The sequence below is a fragment of the Urocampus carinirostris genome, chromosome 8 (genome assembly GCF_059441175.1).
Source record: "Urocampus carinirostris isolate Australia breed hairy pipefish chromosome 8, RoL_Ucar_1.0, whole genome shotgun sequence".
Taxonomy (NCBI): Eukaryota; Metazoa; Chordata; class Actinopteri; order Syngnathiformes; family Syngnathidae; genus Urocampus; species Urocampus carinirostris.
In genome coordinates, this window is record NC_142356.1 from 120,076 (window position 1) to 143,367 (window position 23,292).

The following is a 23,292-nucleotide window of genomic DNA, read 5'->3' on the forward strand; positions in this document are numbered from 1 at the left end:
GTTTTTTCACTTGGAGGAAAACGAGGGGTTCCCATCTCGACCGACCCCTTTCTTCTTTGACCCTAAAGCAGGCCTTTCGTCCACTTCCGGGGTAAATGCCTTCATATAAATGGAGCCAAAAAGGTCATTAACGGCGAAAATCATGTCGTTTAAGTTTGTCAAGTCAATTAAACATCAAAAATTTGGAATAAAGCTGAATTTCAAAAACATGAAGGCACGGGAGCTTTTTCTCCAAACGATTGCGTCCTCAAGTATTCTGGCGTACAGGTAAGATTAAAAATGACAAAGCTTCCAAGTGACCATAAAACAACATTTGTCTTTGATTTAATGGCCCAGCCTTTTGCCATATTTTCCATTTTTTTGTTTTGTTTACCATTTGCAGCAAGATGTCGGATAATTATGTCAGGTACCCGTAGGTAAATCTCAGTTTCTATAAAATAAATGCTAATATCTCAACTTGCCAGTATTTAAAAAAAAATACAAACCCTAACTATTGTTCATTTTTATCTAGCTCATTATTTAAACCAATATTTTAATGAGTGACACTTTTATCCCCAGGAGGCACTGTATAATGCACACTGTCCCTTTAAGTGCAGTCCTAGCGTATTATGGATTAGTCTATGACTGACCTACTGATTTTCATATGATTTTTTTCAATCTATAGATATTTTGTGTAGGGAATTAAAAAAAATGTTCTTCTCAAAAACAGGTTAATTTTTTTATCCAAACCTTAGCTCCGACGGCCCCCACATTTTTTGAGCTTGAGACCCCTGACCTAAACAATGCTATCCATAAACACAAAGACACTTTGCTTTCAAAAATAGTATTTAATTTCAAGAACACGGAACTCATGCATGACTGATGCGAGAACCTTTCAGGGCCCAAGGTTTTTTCGGTGACATGACACCATTTCAGTCACCCGGGCGTTCCTGTGGAGGGGCACAAAACGTCGTCCCTCTCTAGCCAGATGATGATGATGGCACATGCCTATTACTATCTGCCCATTACTTGCAACTATCGCCACACTACTTCACTACACTTACTCGTCATATTGGGTTGCCCGCATACACTCATTCGCCGGATACAGGAAGAAAGACTAGGAAGTGGGGGCTTCCTCAATGTTAAGTCAAGTCAAGTTATGTTTATTTGGAGTCTCAAGGGGCTGAAAAGACCGACCATAGACTTTTTCAATCTACAGACTATAATTATACCAACCCCTGATCTAAAAACTTCATGAGGGCAAGGAAAAACTCAAAAACCTCATCGTGAGGAAAATGATAAAAACCTTGAGACAAATATCTGTTTAAAGCCACCCCTTCCATTTCATGGTGATTTATCATACTGAAATCATTTCCAAAGGCTTGATACTTACTGATGAGCGGTACCAAACACTTAATATTTTTTTGAAATGAAACAAGTAAAATGTCTTTTTACATTTTGGCATTGGATGAGTTAAACACAATGAATATTGAAAACATGACTTCATTTAAAAAAGATGAAGATTTTCCTTAAACATCTCTACGTAAATAGCAGAGGGGTGCCGTTTTCCCCAATTGTCGTCTTACTTCTGGGTCAAAATCCTTTCCACAAAAATAACATTAAATGCATTGTGTGTTATATTTTTGTTGACATATTCGATGTATTTATTTGTTAGAATTGAATTGTATTCTCTCATTAAAGTCGGGCTTGAAAGTGGGAGGAGCTAACACCCGACAATTTTTATGGTTCTGGACCGGAAACGGAGAAATACTAAAGATTTAAAATTATTTTGCCAGAAAATAATTGCTTTATTGAGTTTTACATAGTTTTCTTTGTGTTTTCTTTTCAGTGTTTATTTAATATATTGTGTTTATCGTTCTCTATTTAATGAAGTTGCTCTTTTTTTGTTCATATTTGCTTTTGGGTTTAGGTTGTTTGTTTATTTTCAATATGTAATGTGACATAGTCTGTGTTTAACTTGATTGTTTGGTTGCCTAGCAACCCATAGATGCCACCAAGGCCACAACCCTTTCCTGTGAATTCCCTCGAATATTTTATTTATTTAATATTACCTCTTTAAACATTTAGTGTCCCCCATAATGTTGGATTTTACCTCCCAAAATATTGTCACGTTGATGTCACTTCCTGCAAGAAAAGTTAGGAAAAGTTTTTCATTCCGGGGTCAAAGTGTGGAGACAAAACGCGCTCTTCTGGTCCGATGTGCCGTTTTCCCAGCATGCTTTGCGGCCCCGGAGTTTATTCGTCGGCATTCCGGCCGGTTCGCCGACTGATTTACGTCCCCTCGGAAATCCGAGAGCAAAAAAAACCTCCGCGAGTGAGGAAGTATTCAAACATTCCCGTGACCTTTCTCAAGGTTAAAGGCCTTTTTGGCTAGAGTGAAAAAACATCTGGATGCTAGCCAGAAAATCCCGGCTTTGATCCTTCCTTTTCAATGCTTTTGGGAGCGACGCCTTACCGGGGTTCGGAATGAGCCCGTACGGAACCTTATTATTTCAGTCATTTCGGTTATGTTTTTTTTTCCCACTATAACGTACATTTTCGTGTGTTTTTACGTACGTTTTTGTGCATGTCGATGTACGTTTTGGGGTGTTTTTACATACGTTTTCGTGCGTGCGTTTACGTACATTTTGGTGTGCATTTATGTTTGTTTTTTGTGTTTATGTATGTTTTTGTGTGTGTTTACGTACATTTTTGTGCTTACTTATGAACTTTTTGTACGCGTCTAGGTACGTTTTTGTGCGTTTTTACACACATTTTTGGGATGTTTTCACATACGGTTTCGTGCGTGCATTTACCTACATTTTTAGGTGTATTTACCTAGGTTTTTTTTCCCCTCGTGTTTACAAAGAGATGTATACAGTACACCTATATTCTATTTTCATGTTCTACAGGTATCTGTGCGTGTTTGTGTATGTTTTTGTGCGTGTTTATGTGCATGCTGATTTGTCATAAATCTGTTGCCCGTGCGGTGCAAACAATAGGAAAAGGTTCTTTATTGGAACTACCTGTATGTTCTTCTCCGTTCTACTGAACCGAATACTGCACAGAAAATTCAAAATTCTTTGAAATACAAGGACTTTTTTCAAGTCATTAGTAAAGTAAAGAGTTACTTTTCCAGGTAACTAGTGACTTTTACGATAGAGTAATTCAGTTACTAACGCAGTTACTTTTTGGAAAAAGTAGTGAGGAACTCAAACTAATGACGTTTAAAAGTAACATGTCCAACACTTCACGTCACAAAGGAACGCCATTACTTGTCTCTGTAACGTCTTTTTAATTTAGACTTAACCACTCGACCGTCGTTACTACTTGGAGTCTTACTGCATTACTCCTTAAATGCATATCATGAATTGAGATGATCTCCAACTGCTGAATGATTCTGAATTAAATGAATAATATATTGATCTATTTTGATGAATTCTTGGTCCTCGTGGGCTTCCATATAAGACATGTAAGCATGGTACGCTTTAGTCAGAAGGAAATCGTCTTTCCCTATGAGTAGATCATGTGCTCATTTTAAGGAGCCTTTTTTTTTTAATACTTGAATATATTTTCAAATGTGCAAAATGATCCGTGCTCGGAAGAGAATTGGGTTCACTTTATAATTCATCTCTTTTTGATAAAAGGTTCAAATACGCTCAAATGACATTTTTTGTTTTTGAAATAAAGAAATAAAACGGTACTAATTTGTTTATAGATATACGTCGTCAAATAAGAAAAATACTTCTAAAACCGAAAGGATTTTTAGCAGTGTTTGGCATCGACCTAGGCCAAACTTTTTCTCGACGTCCATCTCCGTCGACGGCGGTGAACAAACGCTTGTATCTTCTGCAGTTTTTAGCGCCGCGCTGTCTCTGTTTTTGCAGTTCTGCTGGGCAAAATGTAAAGCTTTTTGTTTTTTATCAAAGCAGCGGAAAGTTGTTTTTTCCTTTGCCGGCTCGCGGCTCCTGTTTTTCCGTCCGCGAAACCAGACGGGAGCGGACGGAACGAGACGGACGGGATAAAAACAGAAACTGCCGCTGTGTGATTAGCGCCACTTCTCCAATTTTCCATGCGGATGGAGCCGCCCGAGTCTTCCATTTATATATCTAGATACAAACAAATGATATATATCCGTGTACCTCACCTGTAACAGATTTATTAAACCCTTGAAGTTCCACAAAAATAAACAATACTATAAACAATATCATAAAATAACAACCAGCATGTAAACAAACACGCTCAAGGACATATGTGAACACGCAAAAAAACCTATGTAAACACTCACGATAAAGTATCTCGAAACACACAGAAATGTATGGAAAAAGGGATGTAAAAGTACATAAACACAACACAAAAACGTATGTGAAAGCATAAAATGTACGTAAACACAACACAAAAAGTACTTGGACACATAAAATGGACGTAAAACCCATGTGAAAACATAAAACGTACGTGGACACGTTCAAATGACATAAACACGCACAAAAACGTACGTAAACGTTCGTCATCACGCAGCGACATACCTAAAACCACAAAAGGTACGTAAACACAAAACTAAAACGTACGTAAACACATACAAAAACGTAAATCAAAGTGCATAAAAACGTTTGTAAACACGCACAAAAAAGTACGTGAACACTTAAAACGTACGTAAACACACACACGTACGTAAACATGCTTGAAACCGTTTGGAATGTGCACAAAAAAATACATCAAAATGCGCAAAAACGTTTGTGAACGCACACAAAAACGTACCGAAATACGCGAGACGTACATAAACACGCACACAAACTCACGTAACGCACCTCTTTTGACCGTCAGCAATGCTAAAAAAAATAATAATTGAGTTACCCTGTTCCTAAAAAAACAACGCCGTTACTTGGCTTAGATGCGAGAATATACGGTAGGGAGAACATCTGCACGGGGAGAAATTCAACGCTCTCGTGTGCTCGAGGCAGCGCCACCATCACTTTATTGAGTTGTACTCCGTACGCCCATATAAAGACGCCGGCCCTTTAAAAAAAGTTGCAGGCGGATAGATGGTTGTACTGTATATAAATGTAACTCCTTTGATCAAATACACTTCATTTCTTCCAAATCGAGTCCCCGGATTTGAATCGGAGGAAACCGGAAGAACGTTTCCTGCTTCTCAAGTCGTATTTGTTTCGTCTCTGAGCTTCTTTGGCACCGGAACCGAATTGGAACGGAAACGGAACGGTCCGCCATCCGAAGCGGCCGACCCATTTCTGCAGACGGGTGGAAACCGTGGCAACCGCTTGCAAAACACCCCCCTTGCCCCCTCACTTCCTGTTGGAGAAAGCATCATTTCTTAGTTTCTCCATCTTCTTGAATACAGGACTGTCTGAGATCGTGAGACTATTCAGATCAAGTTTTTTTTTTCCGCAATCAAACAAAAAAGTGTCTTCCATTCCGAATACGTTGTCAATCGAGTCTTTCATGATTTCAACATGGCAGGGGTCCGGCCCCCCGGACGACAGTTTCAGGCCACTGCCTTTAAATGAACGTTAAAGGGACAGTGCGTAACATGTGACCACTCCACTGTCATTGTATTATTATTTATTTATTATTTGCCAAGCCTTTTGCAGAGACAGAAAAACATGAAAAAAATCCAATTAAAGGATGGGTTTTGGATTAGAGTTCAGCATCATTGTCGTGTTGGGGTGAAACGAGGATTTGGGCTTAATTTATATGTAGGGTTTGGGTTCCCAGTTAAAGTTGGTTTTAGAAGTAGGGTCAGTATTAGACTTTAGGGTTAGTGTTTAAAGTCACGGTATGGTTAAGGGTTGAAACAAGGGTATAATGCGCCATATTACGGTTCCAAAAATGTTTAAACAAGGTTTTAAAACTAGAGTCTGGGTGAGTCAGAGTTAAAGGGTTAGGGTTTTGGGCTCCAGATTAGGTTAAACTGATTCAAATGTTTTTAGCTATTTGCCTGGGAGGCAACAAGATGTAAAAATGGGAGAGTTGACATCCGGATACTTGGATTTGTGGTTCCGTCCTGGGTCCGAAGCTTTTCAATTGATATAATAACGATATATTTAATCTTTCCAAACTATTAAAGTTTGTCATATTTGTAGAGGATTAGGGACAAGGGTTAAGGTTTGAAACTAGAGTTTTGGCACCATATTAAGGGTTTGAACTGTCTTCAGGGTTTCAAACTAGGGTTTGGCTTCCATTTTAGGGGTTTGAACCGTAGGGTTTGAAATTATGGTTTAAAACTGAGATTTGGGTTCCATATGAGGGTTAAAGGTTTAGGATAAGAGGGTTGGGGTCAAGGGTTAGGGTTTAAAACTAGAGTTTGGCTCCATATTAGGGGGTGGAACTGTCCGAAACTAGGGTTTTGAAACTAGGGTTTGGGTTCCATAATGGGGTTAGGGAATTGGGTTATGATTAAAGGATTAGGGACAAGGGTTAAGGTTTGAAACTAGAGTTTTGGCTCCATATTAAGGGTTTGAACTGTCTTTAGGGTTTCAAACTAGGGTTTGGCTTCCATAATAGGGTTAGGGGTTTAAGATTAGAGGATTAGGACAAGGGTTGAGCGTTTGATTTGGAGGCTCCATATCAGGGTTTTAAATTGAATTTAGGGTTCCCAACTGGGATTTTTTTGGGGGGTAAGAGAACGTCCACAAAATGGACACTATATAAAAGGCATGGAACTTGCCACTGCCAGGAAACTCGTTTCTTATGTTATGCTTTGAAAGTTAAATATTTATGCAAGCGGCCTTTTCAAGTGAGGAGGGGGGCACCTTTCTCTTCTTTCCCTTTCAGCTTTGAAAACGCTTGTAAAGGACAGCTGCAGAAAGAGGAGATGGGCTCTTTTTTTTTTTTTTACGAGAGAGAAAAAATGTCTTTGTTTTTCGCCAGCCAGTTGACGCTCTATTAGGAGTTCATTTAACTCTAATGTAAGTTTTTGCAGTCGGAATTCGCTCAAATGTGCTCAAACACAACTTTGGGAACGTGGGCATAACCAGCCCGTTTTGGGGCGTGCTCAAACACTACTTTTCTTAAAGGGACAGTGTGTCATATTCCGTATCTCCTTGTGGTGCTCCAACTTTCATTCAGTTAAATAAAAACACAAAAAAGGCAAAAATACATCAACTATCATACCACGTGTCATACAAACTATAAAAAATGATATGAGGGGAAATGATATTTTCTTTAACAAGATAAATCACTACCTAGAAGTCACTGCTATGTTTGTCTGGTAGTTTGCCGCTACGCTGTGCTCAGTGGCACTTGTTTTCATTCCCGTTTGACAATACAATGCCATCTAGGGGTCAAATATTACACACCGATGCTTTCATAAAGGACAGGATAGGCGTAAATATAATGAAACACGCTAGCTATACATAAAAAGAAAGAAACTAAATAAAAACAGTCGGAAAAACTCCACTGCCTTGAAATGGTTCAGTCCATTTAATTTCTTGCACCGCGCCGCTTTTGCTCGGCGAGTGTCCCTCGCGGCATAGTGGCTCTGGTGTATTACAGTGAGGGTATATTATTATAGAAGCCCAGAAGTGCAATCGTTTAATTAAAAAAAGGAACATTCATTTAATAAAGCAGCCCTTTAAAATAAAAAGCCTTTAGCCACATATATGAATTAAAATGTTATCATAATTGAATTTGACATATGATAACACTTGAAGTGAACCGACACTCTGGTTACCCTGCACCCCCATATCTGGAAACCTAAAATCGCCCCTGGTTGGAAGATCAATTGTTGACAGTTTGCTAGATTCCTAACGGCGATCGAGCACGTAAATGCATCACGGCAAATGTCGCCCTCTGTTGGTTAAAAGCCAAAAACAAACATCACGAGAAGGCGTTTGATCGATTGGGATTTTTATTAACGTATCAATACAAATCATTCAGCAGCAATGAAATAAAATGAGATCAATCAGAGTTGTTGCCTACTGTTGAAGAGGGATGCACTCGCCACACTTTTGTGGTTGATGGCGTCATGAATCCAGAAAAAAAGGGGAGAAAATATCGCGGTTTATTCCCTGACGCTGTTTACGGTTGGAAAACCAGACGAGCTCATGAAGTCAATTATAGGCTAGGCTACATTTGTGTTTTGGAATAAAAATCTGGAAAACGTCAAAAGAAGAGTTGCTCATTGACCATTGACTTTGTTCCACACCCCCTAACCCAACAAACTTATTGATTCAAAACTGATATTCGATTATTTTTTTTCCCATTGGATGATTCCGTCTTGGTGGAAAGGCCGAAGAGCTTTTCATTGGCCTGAAGTGAAAAACACACAAAACACAATCAAGTTAACATTTAGTTCATTGGTTGCATATCATTTCATGTCAATTGTTTTTTGGACCAATACCAATACATGGATACCTAAAATTTGAACCTTAAAACCACTCATTAATCATATTTAGGAAAGACAACTTTTTAATTAAAGTTCCATTTAAAAAAAATCACAATTTTTATCCTATTTTTTCAGGTAATGTTTAAGGGTAGGGTTAGGGAGGAAGTTTAAGGTTATGGATTGGGGTTTAGTGATTAGGGTCAGCATATGTTCAGAGTAAGGTTGGGGGTTTGGGTTCCATTTTCGAATTAGGGTTTAGGATAAGTGTTTAAAACTAGGGTTTGGGGTCCATATTAGGGTTAGGGTTTAAAGGTAGGGTTAGGATTATAATTGAAGGTTTAGGGTCAGGGGAGGGTTGAAACAACGGTTTTTTTCTCCGAATTTAGTTCTAAACTGTTTTTAGGGTTTTAAACCAGGTTTTGAAACTAAGGTTTAGGGTTAGAATTGGGGTTACGTTTAAGGACATGGTAGTGTTAGGGTTGTGGTTTAGGGTTTTGGCTCCATATAATTGTTAAGGTTGAGGGGTATGAATGAGGTTAGGGTAAGGAACTGGGATAGAGCCTAGGGTTTATGAGGGCGAACGAGTTAGGATTCAACGATTGGATTATAGTTGGGGTAGAGTTTAGAGGTAGGCTTTAGGGTTATGGTAAAGGTAGGCTTAGAGTAAGGGGTTGAGACAAGGGTTTGAGTTCCATATGACAATTAGGGTTTAGGGTTAATTGCCATGGCCAAATTCAAGCACATTTTAAAGACGTTTAAAGGTCAATTTTCCAATTTCTCCAAAACCAGTGAAAGAAGATATCTGGTGTGAAGGGTGTATTTTGCAAAGCCACAAATATATCTGTGATTTACTTCATGATGCCTTTTTCGATCTTGCGTGTGCATTTAGCAAGAATTTTAGATCTTGACTAAGTCGCAGAAATTTGTTTGTAGATCCGAACAATACGTGTGTAAATATTTTTGAGACGAATATCCCCTCATAGAGGTGTTGGGTAAAAATGATACTAATATGTATATTCATATTCAGTTGCAGGGAGTTCTTCCTGTTACAATTTACTCCAGGGAAATAGTACTTTACTTTTTGCATGGCCAATTAGACATTTTCATAATTGATGTGTTATCCTTGCACTTGTAGTGCCCTGTTTAGATGAAGCATGCTCCTGTCCCTAGGGGGCGATGACACTTCATAGGACAGTGCCCTAGTAGAGTCACATTCAAATGCCAGCTCCAATTAATCACCATGAAAGAAGAAGTGCAATGGCAAAGCCAAGCCCCCAGAGAGCCGTATCGGCGTCATTTTTTAGCAGACTCCTTGCGAAACATGACAACTATTTGAAGCATTTACAAGCAATTCACCCAAAATTCAAGCACTTTACAAGCTTTGAAAATACAGCATTGACATTTAAGCAGTTTGAAGGATTTGAAGGACTTGTACATATCCTGGCTTAAGGGTTGGAACTGGGCTTTGGGTTCCATATAAAGATGATCTTCTAGGGCTAAGGATTTAGGCTTAAGAATCAGGCTTTGGCCTCTACGATTCAGTTTCGCAGCTTAAGCGGTTTCCTCGCCTTTTACGACGACTTTGGCCAAGGCCTCGCTGGAGCCGATGTGATTGGTCGCCAGGCACTTGTACGTTCCCCCGTCGGCCGTCTTAACGGCAGGGACCACGAGTTGCCCGTCGGCGCCGGTTTGACTCCCGGCGGGCAAGCCCCCTCGGCCCACCCGGCTCCACTCCAATCGGATGGGGTGCGAGCCGTGAGCCAGGCAGCGCAGGGTCAGAACGTCCCCTGCTTGGACCCGAACTTGCTCGGGCAGAGTTGTAGCGTAAGGAGGGCCTGGAAGGAACAGAGGACAAAAAACAGACCCTTTTAAAGGTGGAGGTGAAAAAATATTTGGTCAGAAGACAGAGGTAAAGAAACTGTATTTTATTCTTGCAGTCCAAATGATTAAAACTATTTAAGGTCAACAAAAACATAGCACCAGAAAACATCCATGAATGATTCATTCGGAAAGAAGGAAATTATAACTTAAGCGGCTGAATTCATAATCCCAAAGGTGAGAACCACCAGGAAAAGGATGTGTGTGTCTGTGTGCGGAGTCAAACTTTGGAACAATTTACAAGACGAGATCAAACAATGTCCAACGATTCACTTGTTCAAATTTAAATAAAAAAAATCATTACTGGCGGAATACAGAGATGAAGAAAATGGGGTATGAGTGATGTGAAAAATGTGGAATAGTGCGTCTAGAACCATGGTTAACTTTGTTGTTATTGTTGCTATTGTTATATCATAACTCTTATTATTAATATTATAACTATTGTTGTTATATCATTGGTGTATTTAATAGGGAAGGTGAAGGGGTAGGGAATAGAAGCCTCTGCTTCTGACTACCCCTTTTCGAACATAATATATAACATAATTTTGTTGTTGAGGTAATGTTTTTGTTCTGTTTTTATTTTAATGTTCCAATAAAGTTTTCATTGATTAAAAAAGCTGTTGTGTCATGTTGTGTGTTTGTGTGCCACAATTGGAGAAAAACGGTTAGCGATCTACAATTGACGTTAAACAGGATCCCGGCGGACACTCCTGATCCAAGAAAAAAAAGACGGTTGTAGTCAAATGCATTGAAACGAAAAGATTGGACCGAGGCGCTCATCAAAAACGCTTGGGTTTGCAAAGCACACTTCATGTGAGGTAAAAGAAATAAATCGTCTATGATTTTTGCTATCGAGTCCATATTATTATATTGGCAAAACATCTTGGAATGTTATTGGCTTCCGCTAACTGTTAGCGTGTAGCCTAAATGCTATCAAGAGATGCTTCTCCTAAAAAATGAAGAACAGTGAATGTGTGAAATTAAATGGCTCAGTATAGAAAAAAACAACGAAAGGAACAGTTTCGTTTCGTACATTTGCCAAGAAAACGAATGATAATCGTGGCAGTACTCACTCTCGACCTCCATTTGGGTGTAAGCCTCACTGAATCCGTGAACGTTGGTGGCATTGCAGATGTACTGACCCGAGTCCTGGCGGCCCACGCCGTTCAGGGTCAGGACTCCCCCGGCGACGCTGTGTTTCCATGGCAACGGGGCCCTCAACTTGGACCAGGTGATCAGGGGAGCCGGAGAACCTCAAAGCATTTTTTTAAAGGCACAGTCCGTCAGATTAAGGAGTCCGTTACCGGATCGAATACGACGATCGCTCGCTGTATCGTGGTTTACTTTTTGTCATGGTTTGGTGCCTTCAGTCCATCTCCAAGAGATGGCATCACTGCGCTGTTTTCCCAGTCCCCCTTACTTTTCCTCTCCCCAGGTGATTCTACATAGACAATTAGCCACCTCTACTACGAATACCCCAGGCTCCCACCTCATGTTGCCAATCGTTTTGATACGTAGACATTCACCCGCCAAGAATACAGGCTTCTCCTCCCACGACTTCCTTTTTCAGTTCCCTCCTCGTTCCAAGTTCACCCACTCCGAGACCTGCCACACCGACCACCTTTTTTTAAAGGTACTTCCAAGTCTTCTCCTTCCAGATCGACTTCTTAAGTTCCCTCTTCGTCCCAGGATCTTCCACTCCATCCCTATTTTTAAAGGTACTCCCAAATCTCTCTTTCAAGATTTTTACCACCAAGATTCCCTCTCAAGTTTCTCATCTCAGCAGTTCCAGTCGCATGCACCTTTCTCCCTAGTAGTCTTTTTCGTGCTGTCAAATAAACCTCCCTGTTTGGGTTTGATGACATCCCTTGTATTCTGTCTCCTTTTTGTCCTGCATTTGGGTCTGTCTGACATATTGTGATACTTGATGTGGTTTCGATTCGTCACATATTTTTATCGTGCATTCTGTGGTGCAGCAGACGAGACAAAGCAAATGTTATCACGGGTACATGTCACCAAGGGGTGTGTGTTTGTGCGTATCCGTGTTGGCTAGGCACAGCTATCTGTGTGCGCGACTGTGGTAGGCTGCCTTATGTTCCAGTCAATCTGACTCTGAGGAAAGTCAGAAGAGTGCAAAGAAATGCTGACCACCAGCCAGTGCTCCTTGGATTGTTATCGGGTCCAGGACAGAGTTAAGGTGGCGTCGGGAGAGAAAGCCGTAGCGGTGCCACGGGTCCGGCCTACGGCTAAATCGACCTAAAAACTCGAATAAGCTACGCCTGCGAAACCTGAATCTCATCGACCCTAGATCCATTGCCGGTGAAACGGATGACCTGGAGCTACAACTGCATTGGTGACTCTTGTGTTTTAATCATCCCATCGATCTGGATCAACCCAAGGATGCCCGGACGCCAGTGTGCAGCGAGCTGGTCGCTCTCTACATCGAAAGGAGAAGCCCTCCAATTTCCTTCTACTTTTGTATCATGACAATGAAGACCATTCATTCAGTCAACTGAAATTCTGTGTTCTCATTTGTCAATATATAGTTGTTATTTCGTTTCCAGTTCTATATATATATAATATGAAAGTCCTCATCATCTTACCTGTGGCTTTGCAATCCATGGTGACGGTGTGTCCCTCCACAACCGTCAGTTCTTTGTGAGAAACGGTGGCGAGGGGGACCCCGGGGCCCCCTCCCATCACAATCTCCACTTTGGCCTCCGTCATCCCCACGTTGTTCTCCCCTCTGCAGATGTACACGCCCGAATCCTCTGGACGCACCACGATCCACTAAAAAGCAGGTGGAAAGGGGCAAAACATTGAAAACTTGTACGGCGTCGATACTGTCCACTTTCTTGGGGTTCTGGGTTAGGGGCAGTGTTAGGATTTTAGACTTTAGGGTCAGGGTAGAAGTTGATACTAGGGTTTAGGCTCCATATTGGGGTTTTAAGGGTTTAAGGGTCTTTAGGGTTTCAAACCATTTGGGCTAATGTTGAGGGTTAGGATAGGGGCTAGGTTTTGAGTTTAGGGTAAGAGTAGCGTTATGCTTTCAGGCTAGTGTTGATGCTAGGGGTTAGTAGTAGGGTTAGGATTAAAGTTTAGGGTCAGAGTACGGTCTATGATGGTTTGAAACTAGGGTTTGAAATTAGGACTTGAGTTAGGGTTGAGCGGTAGTATATGGGCAAGGGTTAGTGTTAGAGTAAGGTTAAGGGGTAGGTGTAGGGATAATGGTTATCACTAGGGTTAAGATTAGAGTTTAGGGTAGGTTCAGGGATTGAAACTAGGATTTAGGCTCCATATTGGGGTTTCAAACTAGGGTTGGAAATTAGGATTTGGATTAGGGTTGAGTGGTAGGATCTGGGCTAGGGTTAAAGTAGGGTTAAATTTTAGGGGAAGGGAATTAGGGTTTGAGACCCACATTAGGGATAAGGTTTTGTCAGCGTTTGAAACTAAGGTTTGGGCTCCATAATAGGGTTAGCGCTTAATGTTTCTGGGTAAGATTAGGCTTTAGGGTCTCGATAAACTGACCCGTATGGTATTGACGCCATCCACTTCCTCGGAGGGCAGCTGCAGGGGGGAGCCTTGGCGCCGCCAGCTCAGCTTGGGCCGAGGTCTTCCCGCGGCCCGGCACTGCACCGAGACCCGGTCGCCGACTTTGACCTTCAAGGGGCCGCTTGGGGTCAAACGCACTTTTGGGGGGTCTAAAGGGGGGGCCACACGTATTTGACATCATCGAACTGCGAAATCGTATGTGGAGAAATAAACGGAGATCCAAATGCTAGAAAAACTCTTAAGCCTATAGTACAAAGCAGCAAGTTTTTCAGCCTTGGTAACATGAAATGCCATTGGACCCTTGTTCAAGCAGTCTTTTCCATACATAGAAAGTATCATGAACTTGTATTCTAAGAAAATAAAATTTGTTTAAATATATATAAATGCAAAGTGAATCAAAACTTTTAGATTTTTCGTTCTATAAATGATTGCAAACGCCACGGTAAGAAGGAATCAGAAGGAATCTTGGTCCGTCAGCCTCTGCCCCCGTGATGATCTACGTTTTTTGCGGTGTTTCTGCTAAAAACTCAAAAAAATGCGGCGCTGCCACGGCAGGCAATTAGAAACATTTGCTTCGAGCAGGAAAAGGCTTTGGTGGACACGGGCCCTAAATCTAGCACGTTCCAATAACCTCCTGGAAACCTTCGAAGAAGAAAAGACATCCGGGTCACGGCAGCAATCAGAAAAGCAGTAGTACTGATATTTCATACTTTAATATACCATCGAGTATTGTTTGGCGGGTCGGTCGGATCCCTTAACCACCAAAGTCGTAGGGTCACCATTTCCTGTGGTGTGTCTTGGGCAAGTTCAGCCTGGTGGTGTCCATCCCTCTCCGGGCCAACATGTGTTCCCACCTGGTTTCATATCGTTGATTTGGTCCGTTTACTCTCCGGTATGGTAACTTCAAATAGTACAACTAACGTTTCGAAGATGCCTGTCTGCTACAGGTCCACGACATATAAGATGCTGGTCTGCTAGTGGTTTGTATTGTAGCCTCATGTAGATGCTATTATGCTATTGGCTGAATTACCTCCCATAATGCTTTCCTCTCTTGTCATTTAAGTTCAGAATCTCATGTGTTCATATGCAACCCGATACTGTATTTTTGTACTGTATTTATGAGTCTCAATGCTTGCAGTAATGCTAAAGGGAGAAGCAAGATTCATGTCACATCCTTCGGGTGGACGGTATTTAAGATTACTCGCATTTAATGTTGATCTGCGCCGAAGCGGTGCCGGAACCCGAAGGTCCGGTTGCCACGCACTGGTACTCGCCCTGATTATTAGGACGGGCGTTGGTCACCGTCAGGACGGCGCCGTCCGGGCCCACCTTAAGGTTATCTGGAAAAAAAAAAAAAAAACAGCGGTCGGAATCGGATAGGCATTTTTCAGACGGGCGCGGCCGAGTGGGCGGGACCTGCTAAGGGTTGGTTATTGGCTCTCTTCCACTGCAGCTGGACGGGATTGGCCGTCGCTTGGCAACGGAGGCTGACCGACTCGCCTTCGCGAACTGTCGTGGTTATCGGCTCCACCGATACCTTCAGACCTTGAGCGAAGGCTGTAGGGGGGATGCAAAGGGGGGTTGTTAGCGTGCAGTCACCTGTGCTCATTCTTTGGCCTCCATGCTAAAATTGGGCAATCATGCTAGCGCTTTTACCAGTCACTGAGGACCCCCAAAGCGCTTTACAATACACTTCACACTATACTCATTCACACACACACACACCAATAGCTGGGTCAGCCATGCAAGGTGCCTACCTGCTTATCAGGGGCATCAGAGACGTCTTGCCCGAGGGCACTTCGACATTTAACTCAGAGAAGTCGACGATCGAAATTGCGACCTCTTTGGTCCCAAGACCACTGCCTTCACTTCCTGAACTACTTTTTTTGTTCTTATTTGTTTCATTCCTGAGACTTAAAAAGTGGTCGGCGGCGCCCTCTGTTGGCTGCGGCTGCATCGGCTCGCTACAACGGGTCAGGTGCAATCGACATTTCGTTCTGTGTACATTGTTACACAGAATGACAATACAAGGAAATTATTATTATTATTATTATTATTATTTCTATTTAATATTACCTATAGTTATATTACCACCCTTATTCCTTGCTTCCAAAATATTCCACTTGCAAAGCCATTTTATTCGAAACATTTTACTTGCTAATGTCATCTACTGGCTGAAATCATCATTGCAGCCTCCGTCAAGCTGCTTGTTTTGCACGTGCAAATACATTTTTTTCAATATTTTGGGGTTTGGGTTGCCCTTTGGACTGTATTTGAAACGGTCCTTTTCTTACTTTCACCTTTTTCATCTTAGAATAATAGAAAACCTCGAGCACACGCGTAAAATCACTCTGCGGCCCCCCATCCGCCCCGCCTTCTTTTCTCCAGCGTAATGCGCTCTGCGGCCGGAACACTGATGATAAATGTAAGAAAAACTAGTAAAACATGTAAAGGCTCTTTGAACTCAGTTGGGCATTGTTAACACATACTTATCAGAGAAACATTTAATTAAAACAAATAATAAGGACACCTCAGACTACGCATTCCACCTTAAACTGTGTTTTTTTTTTTTACTGTTTTAATTTCACGGTGCATTTGGCTTGTTACAATGACAATGCGCTCTATTCCAGGGGTCTCCAACGTGTTGCCCGCGGTCTGCCTCTGCAGGACAACGGAGGTGCCTGCAGAACTGTTGAAAACAGTTCACCAGTGCTGGGTCTTTGTGATTTTCTAGTCAAATGTTTTTTATGAGTGGTTGACTGAGTCAAGTTAAGTCCACTTCCAATAATCAACCTGGTAATAACATAGTAACAACATCGTCATAAGATAAGTTGTTATTATACAAATGCCCTTTGAACTAATGAGTAACGAAAAGAAGCTCTCAGCTTGAAAAATGTCGGAGATCACCGATATAAAGCTGTATAGCTATATAGCTTCATTTTGACGATTGGTAGTCAGTCATAGGGCGATACAGCTAGAAGCTAAATATAGCTAACCAATAGTTAGCTAGTGGCTACGTTTTCATCTCAAACAATAGAAAAGGATCCAGCTACTTCCCTGCCCACTAAAAATAACGAGCTGGCTTACAAGATCAACTGCTAATGTGGTTTGCTAGTTTACAATGTGAAGCTATATAACTTAATTCTGCTTGCTAGTAGCGAGTAGTGGAAGGCTGTTGCTAGACGTTTCATTTAGCGGGGTACTAGCTAGCTAGCCGTTACATTCTAATTTCAATCGATCAAAACAGATCTACTTACCGGCCGGCCGAATGAAAATGGGGAATTGGCTTACAATGAAACCACATATTTGGCTAGCTAGTTGACTATATCGCACTATATCACGGGGTCTTCAACATTGTGCCTGCGGGCACCCGGGTGCCCCCTAAGGACAGATGACGTCCTTGGGACCGGTTCTAAAAATGTCTCACTCGTGCTGGGTCATTGTGATTTTCTAGTAAAAGTATATTTGAGTGGTTGGCTGAGTCTATTGAACTTGACTTCCAAGATTTCAACCGGTAATAACGCAGTAACAACATGGTAATAACGTGATAAGTTGTTACAAATGTCTATCAAACTGGCTGCCCTTTGCGCTAATAAGTCACAAAATCTAGCTCTTGGATTGAAGAAGCTTGGAGACCCCTGTTCTATTCTATTCTATTCAAGTAATCCGGCACATGCACAACAACGTGCACAACAAGCTGCTGGCGAACAATATCAACCTTTAAACGGGCCGGACTGTCGACTCACTGCCGCCAAAAGCAAACAGTCTGAGTAAATACGCAGATTCCATCGTTTTTTTTTTTTTTTTAACGACTAAGCCAAAAAAAGGAAAAGAAAACGGGACAAGAATTTTTCATTTGTTATTGAATTAATCTGCGTGGAATTTTTGTTTTAAAAGAAAGAAAGAAATAATAAATCTAATTTATTATTTTGCATTGGTAGTCATTTTTTCTGTATCGTATTCTAGATTATCATGATATTTTTGCCATTTTCAGGCCGGATAAACGAACCTGTCAGGGGTCCGCGGGCCGTAGCTTGTCCACCGTCCTGCTTCAAGCCCTATAAATCACCTTATATTCTGTTTGTGTTGATTGGTTGTTGGCCTTGATCGCAGTATACATTAACGCTTCATGAAAAATATATTTTTCATGGAAGGAAAACACATTAAGGGACACTGGGGACAAAAATATATTCATTTCTGTTTATTTTTTCTATATTATAATCATATTTGAAACATTTTGACTATCATTTTATGGAAGGGGCTACACGAAGGGACACAGGAAACCAGAGTACCACCAGATCAACAACTTTACTTAAAAAAATAATACTTTATTTATAACGAGATATTATAATACAGTCTTTACATTTCAACTATAATGTTAATGAGCGGAGAGACACACTATGGGACATCAGGGGGAAATTTGGCACCAAAACAATACATTTTCCTTTGTGATACTATTTATATTTAATTTACATTATTATTAACCGTATAAATCACATTTTTACTTTAGAATAGAATAGAATATACCTTTATTGTCATTGTTACAAAATGGGTTAACATATTGTGACAACGAAATTGGGCATGACACTCCAGTTTCGCACATTCACAGTGAGGTAAAAAAGCCAAGAAGATAAAGGAACAGAGAAGATAAGGTTATAAAACAAGGAGGATAAGGTTAGAGTTATAATTGACACAAAATTTACCCAAGAAATGTCGGCATATAGGATGTTACATACAGTTGGTATCGTAGGGTTTGTGCAATATGCATTTGGTGCAAAAATAGTCATCATAGTGCAAAAAAATGGTCAACATATGCATTTATGATGTATGTATGGGAAACAGACAAAACGACATGGGGGGGAGTAACACCAAATCAACACATTTCTGGTTGTAGTACTTTTTAAAACATTTTATATATATTATCATGTTTTATCATTTTATATTTTATAAAATATGTATGCGGGGGAAACGGATGAAAGGACAAGCACCGAGTCAAAACATTTCATGTATATTATCCTTTTAACGATCGTTTTTATGGGGGGACACGGACTGACACCCAAATCACACATTTCTATTGGTCTTACTTTTAAAAGCTTTTATCAATGTTATCTTATTTAACGAGCATATTTTGGGGGGTAGACACATGAGGGGGCGCTGAAGACAATAAAGGCACCAAATCAACAGCGTTATTTTAGAAGTAGTACCTTTTTACAATTATATATATTATTAGGGTATATTTAAAATTTGTACAATCATTTTTATGCCAGGGGCATATGAAGAGACACTGGGGACAAGAGTGGCAACAAAAATAACACATTTTTAGGAGTGGTACTATTTCTTTTGACATTTTATGTATATTGCTATGATATTTTCAATATTTTAGGCCAGATGAATAGACGCGAAGGCCCATAGGTGGCCCGCGGGCTGCAGTTTATTTCATCCACCGGTTGTGGAGATCATGTCGCAAGATGGAAAGGCAACAAATGATATGATATCAATACGATAGATAAGAAGTATTATCCTGTTAGAGAAGCTTACGCGACACCCTTGTATTAAAAGTAATGCGAGACGTCGGTGGTAGAAATCGTTCAAATACGGAAAATGTTGATTTTTCCCAGATTGGTATTCCGCATTTGAAGTGTTAAAAAGTCAAAATTGTTTCAATTACCCGAGGAAAGAAGACAGACGAGAAGTAGAGCGCAGAGCAGCGAGTCCATGTTGAGATTTCGATGGTTTTTTGTGCCGACCGACCGTCTCCTTCTGTGACGTTCACCTTTCAACTTTGACCCCTGGTTTGGCGTTATTTCCTCGAGAGGATTTTGAACTCTCTGAAAAAGAAAATACCATGGGATTTTTCAAAGCTTTTGCGCATCATTTTTACTTTGTGTATTGGACAGATTAGAAGCAATACTTTTTCACAATTTGATTTATTCTTTACCGTAAATTCCGGACAACAAGCCTCTACGGTGATGTGACCGCTGAGCTTTTGAGTGTTACTTGTGGCATTCCGCAGGGCTCGGTACTCGGTCCGCTTCTTTTCAGCATCTATATCAGGGGTCGGGAATCTATGGCTCGCGAGCCATATGAATGGCAATTGCGGAATGGGTTTGGTGGATTCTATGGGCTTTAGAGTTTTTACTACATTGAGTTTTGTTTTTGTGGTACTCCTGCTTATTATTTAATGCCAATTTCATTCATATTTACTGCTACGCTAGTGGATTGACAACTCCGGACACTGTGAGTGTCCTAATTGTGGCACAATGTGTTACTTTTCTTAACTAGACATTTCCCTTCTGATTTTGTTGAAATGTAAGAAATGGACCTGAATGAGTTCATTCAATGGTTGTTAAGTGTGCGGCTTAAAATCCGGTGCAGTTTATACAAAATCAAAGTTGAGTTTTTCCTTAAATTTGCGCGTGCGGATTTTAAGTCATTACCCCTCAACATTTGTGCGTTGTTTGCAACATTTGTGTTGCTCTTTTTCGTTAAAAATAAATAGACGTTATAGTTTCAATTTAACTTAACTCATCCCGCTTCTCCCTTTACTGTCTTTTTTTGTCACTAGTAATAACGTAATGTATGTTGTTCACAACGAGATTTGACACGGCACGCCAGGATAAAAATGGCATAAAAGATTTGAAAAATAAGAACAAGATAGTAAAGAATATTAGAAGACTGTCAGAATAAGTTAGTGCTTTGTGATGTTTATTAGTCAAATTTTATCTCTCATAAAAACGTACAACAATCTATTTTATATCATCATGAAAGCTTGCGATTTTTTTTATTCTAAAAAGTTTTGAGGCAAAACATCGAAAGACAGAAGATGTCAAGTATTATAAAACGACGCCATGACGCGGGGTGTTGTGGGAGTTGAAGTTATAGTGAATCAGGGCTTCCTTCTTTTGATACCTGAACAACCGAAATGTTTTAATTTTGCAACATTTTTCTTCACTAAATGAGTGAAATACACTTTCAAATGTAAAATAAGTGAAAAAATCCAGTTATCATTATTTAGTGCAGAAATCTATTTACATTTTTAAGGAAAGTTCTGCTGTCATCCTGCTTGTATATTCCGACGTCTGGGCGCGGGGTGTTGTGGGAGTTGTAGTGGAATCAGGAATTTCCGATTTTAACAGAAACCTCACTTAAACAAGGAGTTGTTTGACTTCGCAACGTTTTTTCAGATCAACTTTCAAACTTTACACAAGTGATTATTTCCATCCTGGTGTGTTTAAGTTATTTCTAAGAATCGCGGATATGCATTTTTTATTTGAGGAAATATTCTCAATTAAAAAAATTGCTTGGCTATAAAAATGTTTTCTCTGCTGCCCTCTGGCGTCAAAAGTGAACAAGCATAGACAACAATCGTGGCGCGGGGTATACTGGGAGTAGTAGTTCAACGGCAATGGGGACTTCCTGCTTTGAACAGGAAAATCACCTAAACAAGAAGGACTTGTTTGACTTCTCGACCAAAAAGCAAAAATAATTTCGCATTTCACACAAGTCAGGACTTCCGTGCAGGTAAGTCCTTTTCCACGACGTTTTTTCTTTGTTTCGATTTGTGTATAAACGCAAAGTTTTCTGAAACTTGGATGAATGATCGCAATTGTGGCGACTTTGGGAGAATTTGGACCGGTCTGACTTCTTTGGATCATGGAAAAATACACTAATCGATACATTTTTATCACCGTCTTTCCTTTCTTTGTTGTTAAGAACATGCTTTTAAATAATTCCTAGGAAAAAGGCGATTTCAGTCAAATTTTCGTTTTTATTTCTACTTCCACGTGTCGATTTAAAAACCATGAATGTGGATATGATTTGCAGTTACTTTATAAGTGGACTCGTTATTATGAAGCTAGCCAAAGTCACCAGGAGTGTCATGTCTAGTCTCGTTGTGTACAATATGTCAAACGTTGATATGAATCACAAGAAAGACAATTCGATTCATAAGAAAAATGGAAACGTAAAGGGAGATAAACGATCCTTTCAAAAGAAAATGGTTGCGTTTTTATGCACAATTAGCTTAAAAAAATGAACTTGATGACGCTTTCCTCATCTTTATATTAAATACTATAAAGTATTCTTTCAAAATGCATTTAACTGAAATCTCTTTTTAACCCTTACTTCCAACGAAGTTATTTCTTAAGAGAGATAGAAATTGTCAAATATTCAGCGAGGGAAATGAAGTTTGTCACGGTAGAATTCTTGACAAGAAATTCATTTCTTATATTCTATTTCTTCTACTACTTTTGCTACCACTCTTCTGCTAATATTTCTTCTACTTGCTGCTGACTCAACACGAAAATATGCAGTCTCCATACGAAACAATACCCAGATTGTAGTTGATAATCCAATTTGGCAGTTAAAAAATGGCGGAAAAGACGAACCTTATCAAAATACTAACATATTAGATCTATACACAGTGTCTATGTATATACAGTATATTAAAACTGAGAATGAAATGATTATATATCACGCATCCTATTTTACTCAAGGGCCTCAAACCTCATGATCTTGGGGGCCACCAAAGCTAGGGTCTGGGTGAGGTGGGGCCAAAACAACTTTTTCACCATAAAATATTCCGCTGATCTCAAATATCTTTCAAAAAATCTCTCCAAAATAAGATCAAGAAATGAAAAACAGCAAGATCGAATATGAAAAGAATCCATCCGTCAGTCATCAACGAATCCAGAATTTGCGTGGGCCGCGTTCACATTAAAGGGACAGCGTGTATTATTTCATCGTGAGATGTTGCTGCATTGTGTCGTGCAAGTGAAAACAAGTGATAAAAAGCACAAGGACGAAAACAAACTACAGAGACTGGTGACCGAACCGCATCGTTTTTATTCTCTTTTTTTTTTTTTTTGCCCAACCTTTTACGAGGAAAAAAATATAAAATACGAGAAAAAAATGGAAAATATGAGACAAGAAGAGAAAACGGAAAGGAAAAAAATAAGTCAAAGAAATAAAAAGAAAAGGAAAAAGAGAGAAAATGGAAGAAAGAGAAGAAAAAATCCTTTTTTGGGGTACCCTTAGCAGCAAGACGGAGGACGATCAGCTCATTTGATGTGAAGTAAATGCAAATGTCTCGACGTACGAGTATTTGGACGTTTTTGCTTATCATTAAAATCAATATGTAGGTTTTCAATCAATGATTTTATTCGACCACCAGGAGGCTTTAAATAATACACACTGTCCCTTTAAACTTTCATATGAAGTTCAAATTGTCATCCCGCAGGCCACAATAGACGGGATCGTTTTGCTTATTTGAAGTGTAAATCTTGTTATTTTACCGGCAAAAAAACAAACATTGAGTATAAACGCGACAAGAAAGAACTGAGAAGGTGTTTTCCTCCTTCAGATGGCCGCCCTGGATCAGGGTCCCATCCGGCCGGTGACGGCGGTGGCGTGGACATCCAATACTTCCACCTGCCCCAAAGACTTCACTTTGGTAAAAACGCACTGGGGGCATTGACATGCTCCACTTTTTCCCACTGTTTCCTTTTCTAGTCATCCACATGAGCCACTTGGGCGCAGCC

General features: G+C 40.2%; 2 protein-coding genes across 4 annotated transcripts in view; one reads left to right on the forward strand and one right to left on the reverse strand.

Moving 5' to 3' along the window:
- Positions 1 to 2: 2 nt before the first annotated feature.
- mvb12a (multivesicular body subunit 12A) overlaps positions 3 to 23,292 on the forward strand; it is a 30,496-nt gene continuing 7,206 nt past the window's right edge. The window contains exons 1-2 of one of the 3 annotated variants that reach the window (XM_088341191.1): positions 3 to 267; positions 23,115 to 23,204. In XM_088341191.1, the coding sequence (XP_088197317.1) occupies positions 23,115 to 23,204 (90 nt within the window). In that variant the 5' untranslated portion in view covers positions 3 to 267. Of the gene's footprint in view, positions 268 to 10,861; positions 11,020 to 21,107; positions 21,275 to 23,114; positions 23,205 to 23,292 lie in introns of those variants that run through there. The other 2 variants (XM_088341192.1, XM_088341190.1) reach the window with 2 other exon arrangements.
- sid4 (secreted immunoglobulin domain 4) lies at positions 7,829 to 19,485 on the reverse strand. Its single transcript, XM_088341193.1, has 8 exons — positions 19,422 to 19,485; positions 15,170 to 15,310; positions 14,959 to 15,093; positions 13,730 to 13,902; positions 12,805 to 12,991; positions 11,275 to 11,454; positions 9,892 to 10,158; positions 7,829 to 8,247 (listed from the first exon to the last, which is right to left on the reverse strand). The coding sequence occupies exons 1-8, from the start codon at positions 19,468 to 19,470 to the stop codon at positions 8,240 to 8,242; spliced, it is 1,140 nt and encodes a 379-aa protein (XP_088197319.1). The 5' UTR covers positions 19,471 to 19,485; the 3' UTR covers positions 7,829 to 8,239.

Coding starts and splice junctions, on each gene's coding strand:
- sid4 (XM_088341193.1), bottom strand. CDS start 19,470: ATGGACTCGCTGCTCTGCGCTCTACTTCTCGTCTGTCTTCTTTCCTCG. Junction 15,094..15,169: donor CAATAACCAACCCTTAGCAG/GTCCCGCCCACT, acceptor TTTTTTTTCCAG/ATAACCTTAAGGTGGGCCCG. Junction 12,992..13,729: donor ATGGCGTCAATACCATACGG/GTCAGTTTATCG, acceptor CCTGCTTTTTAG/TGGATCGTGGTGCGTCCAGA.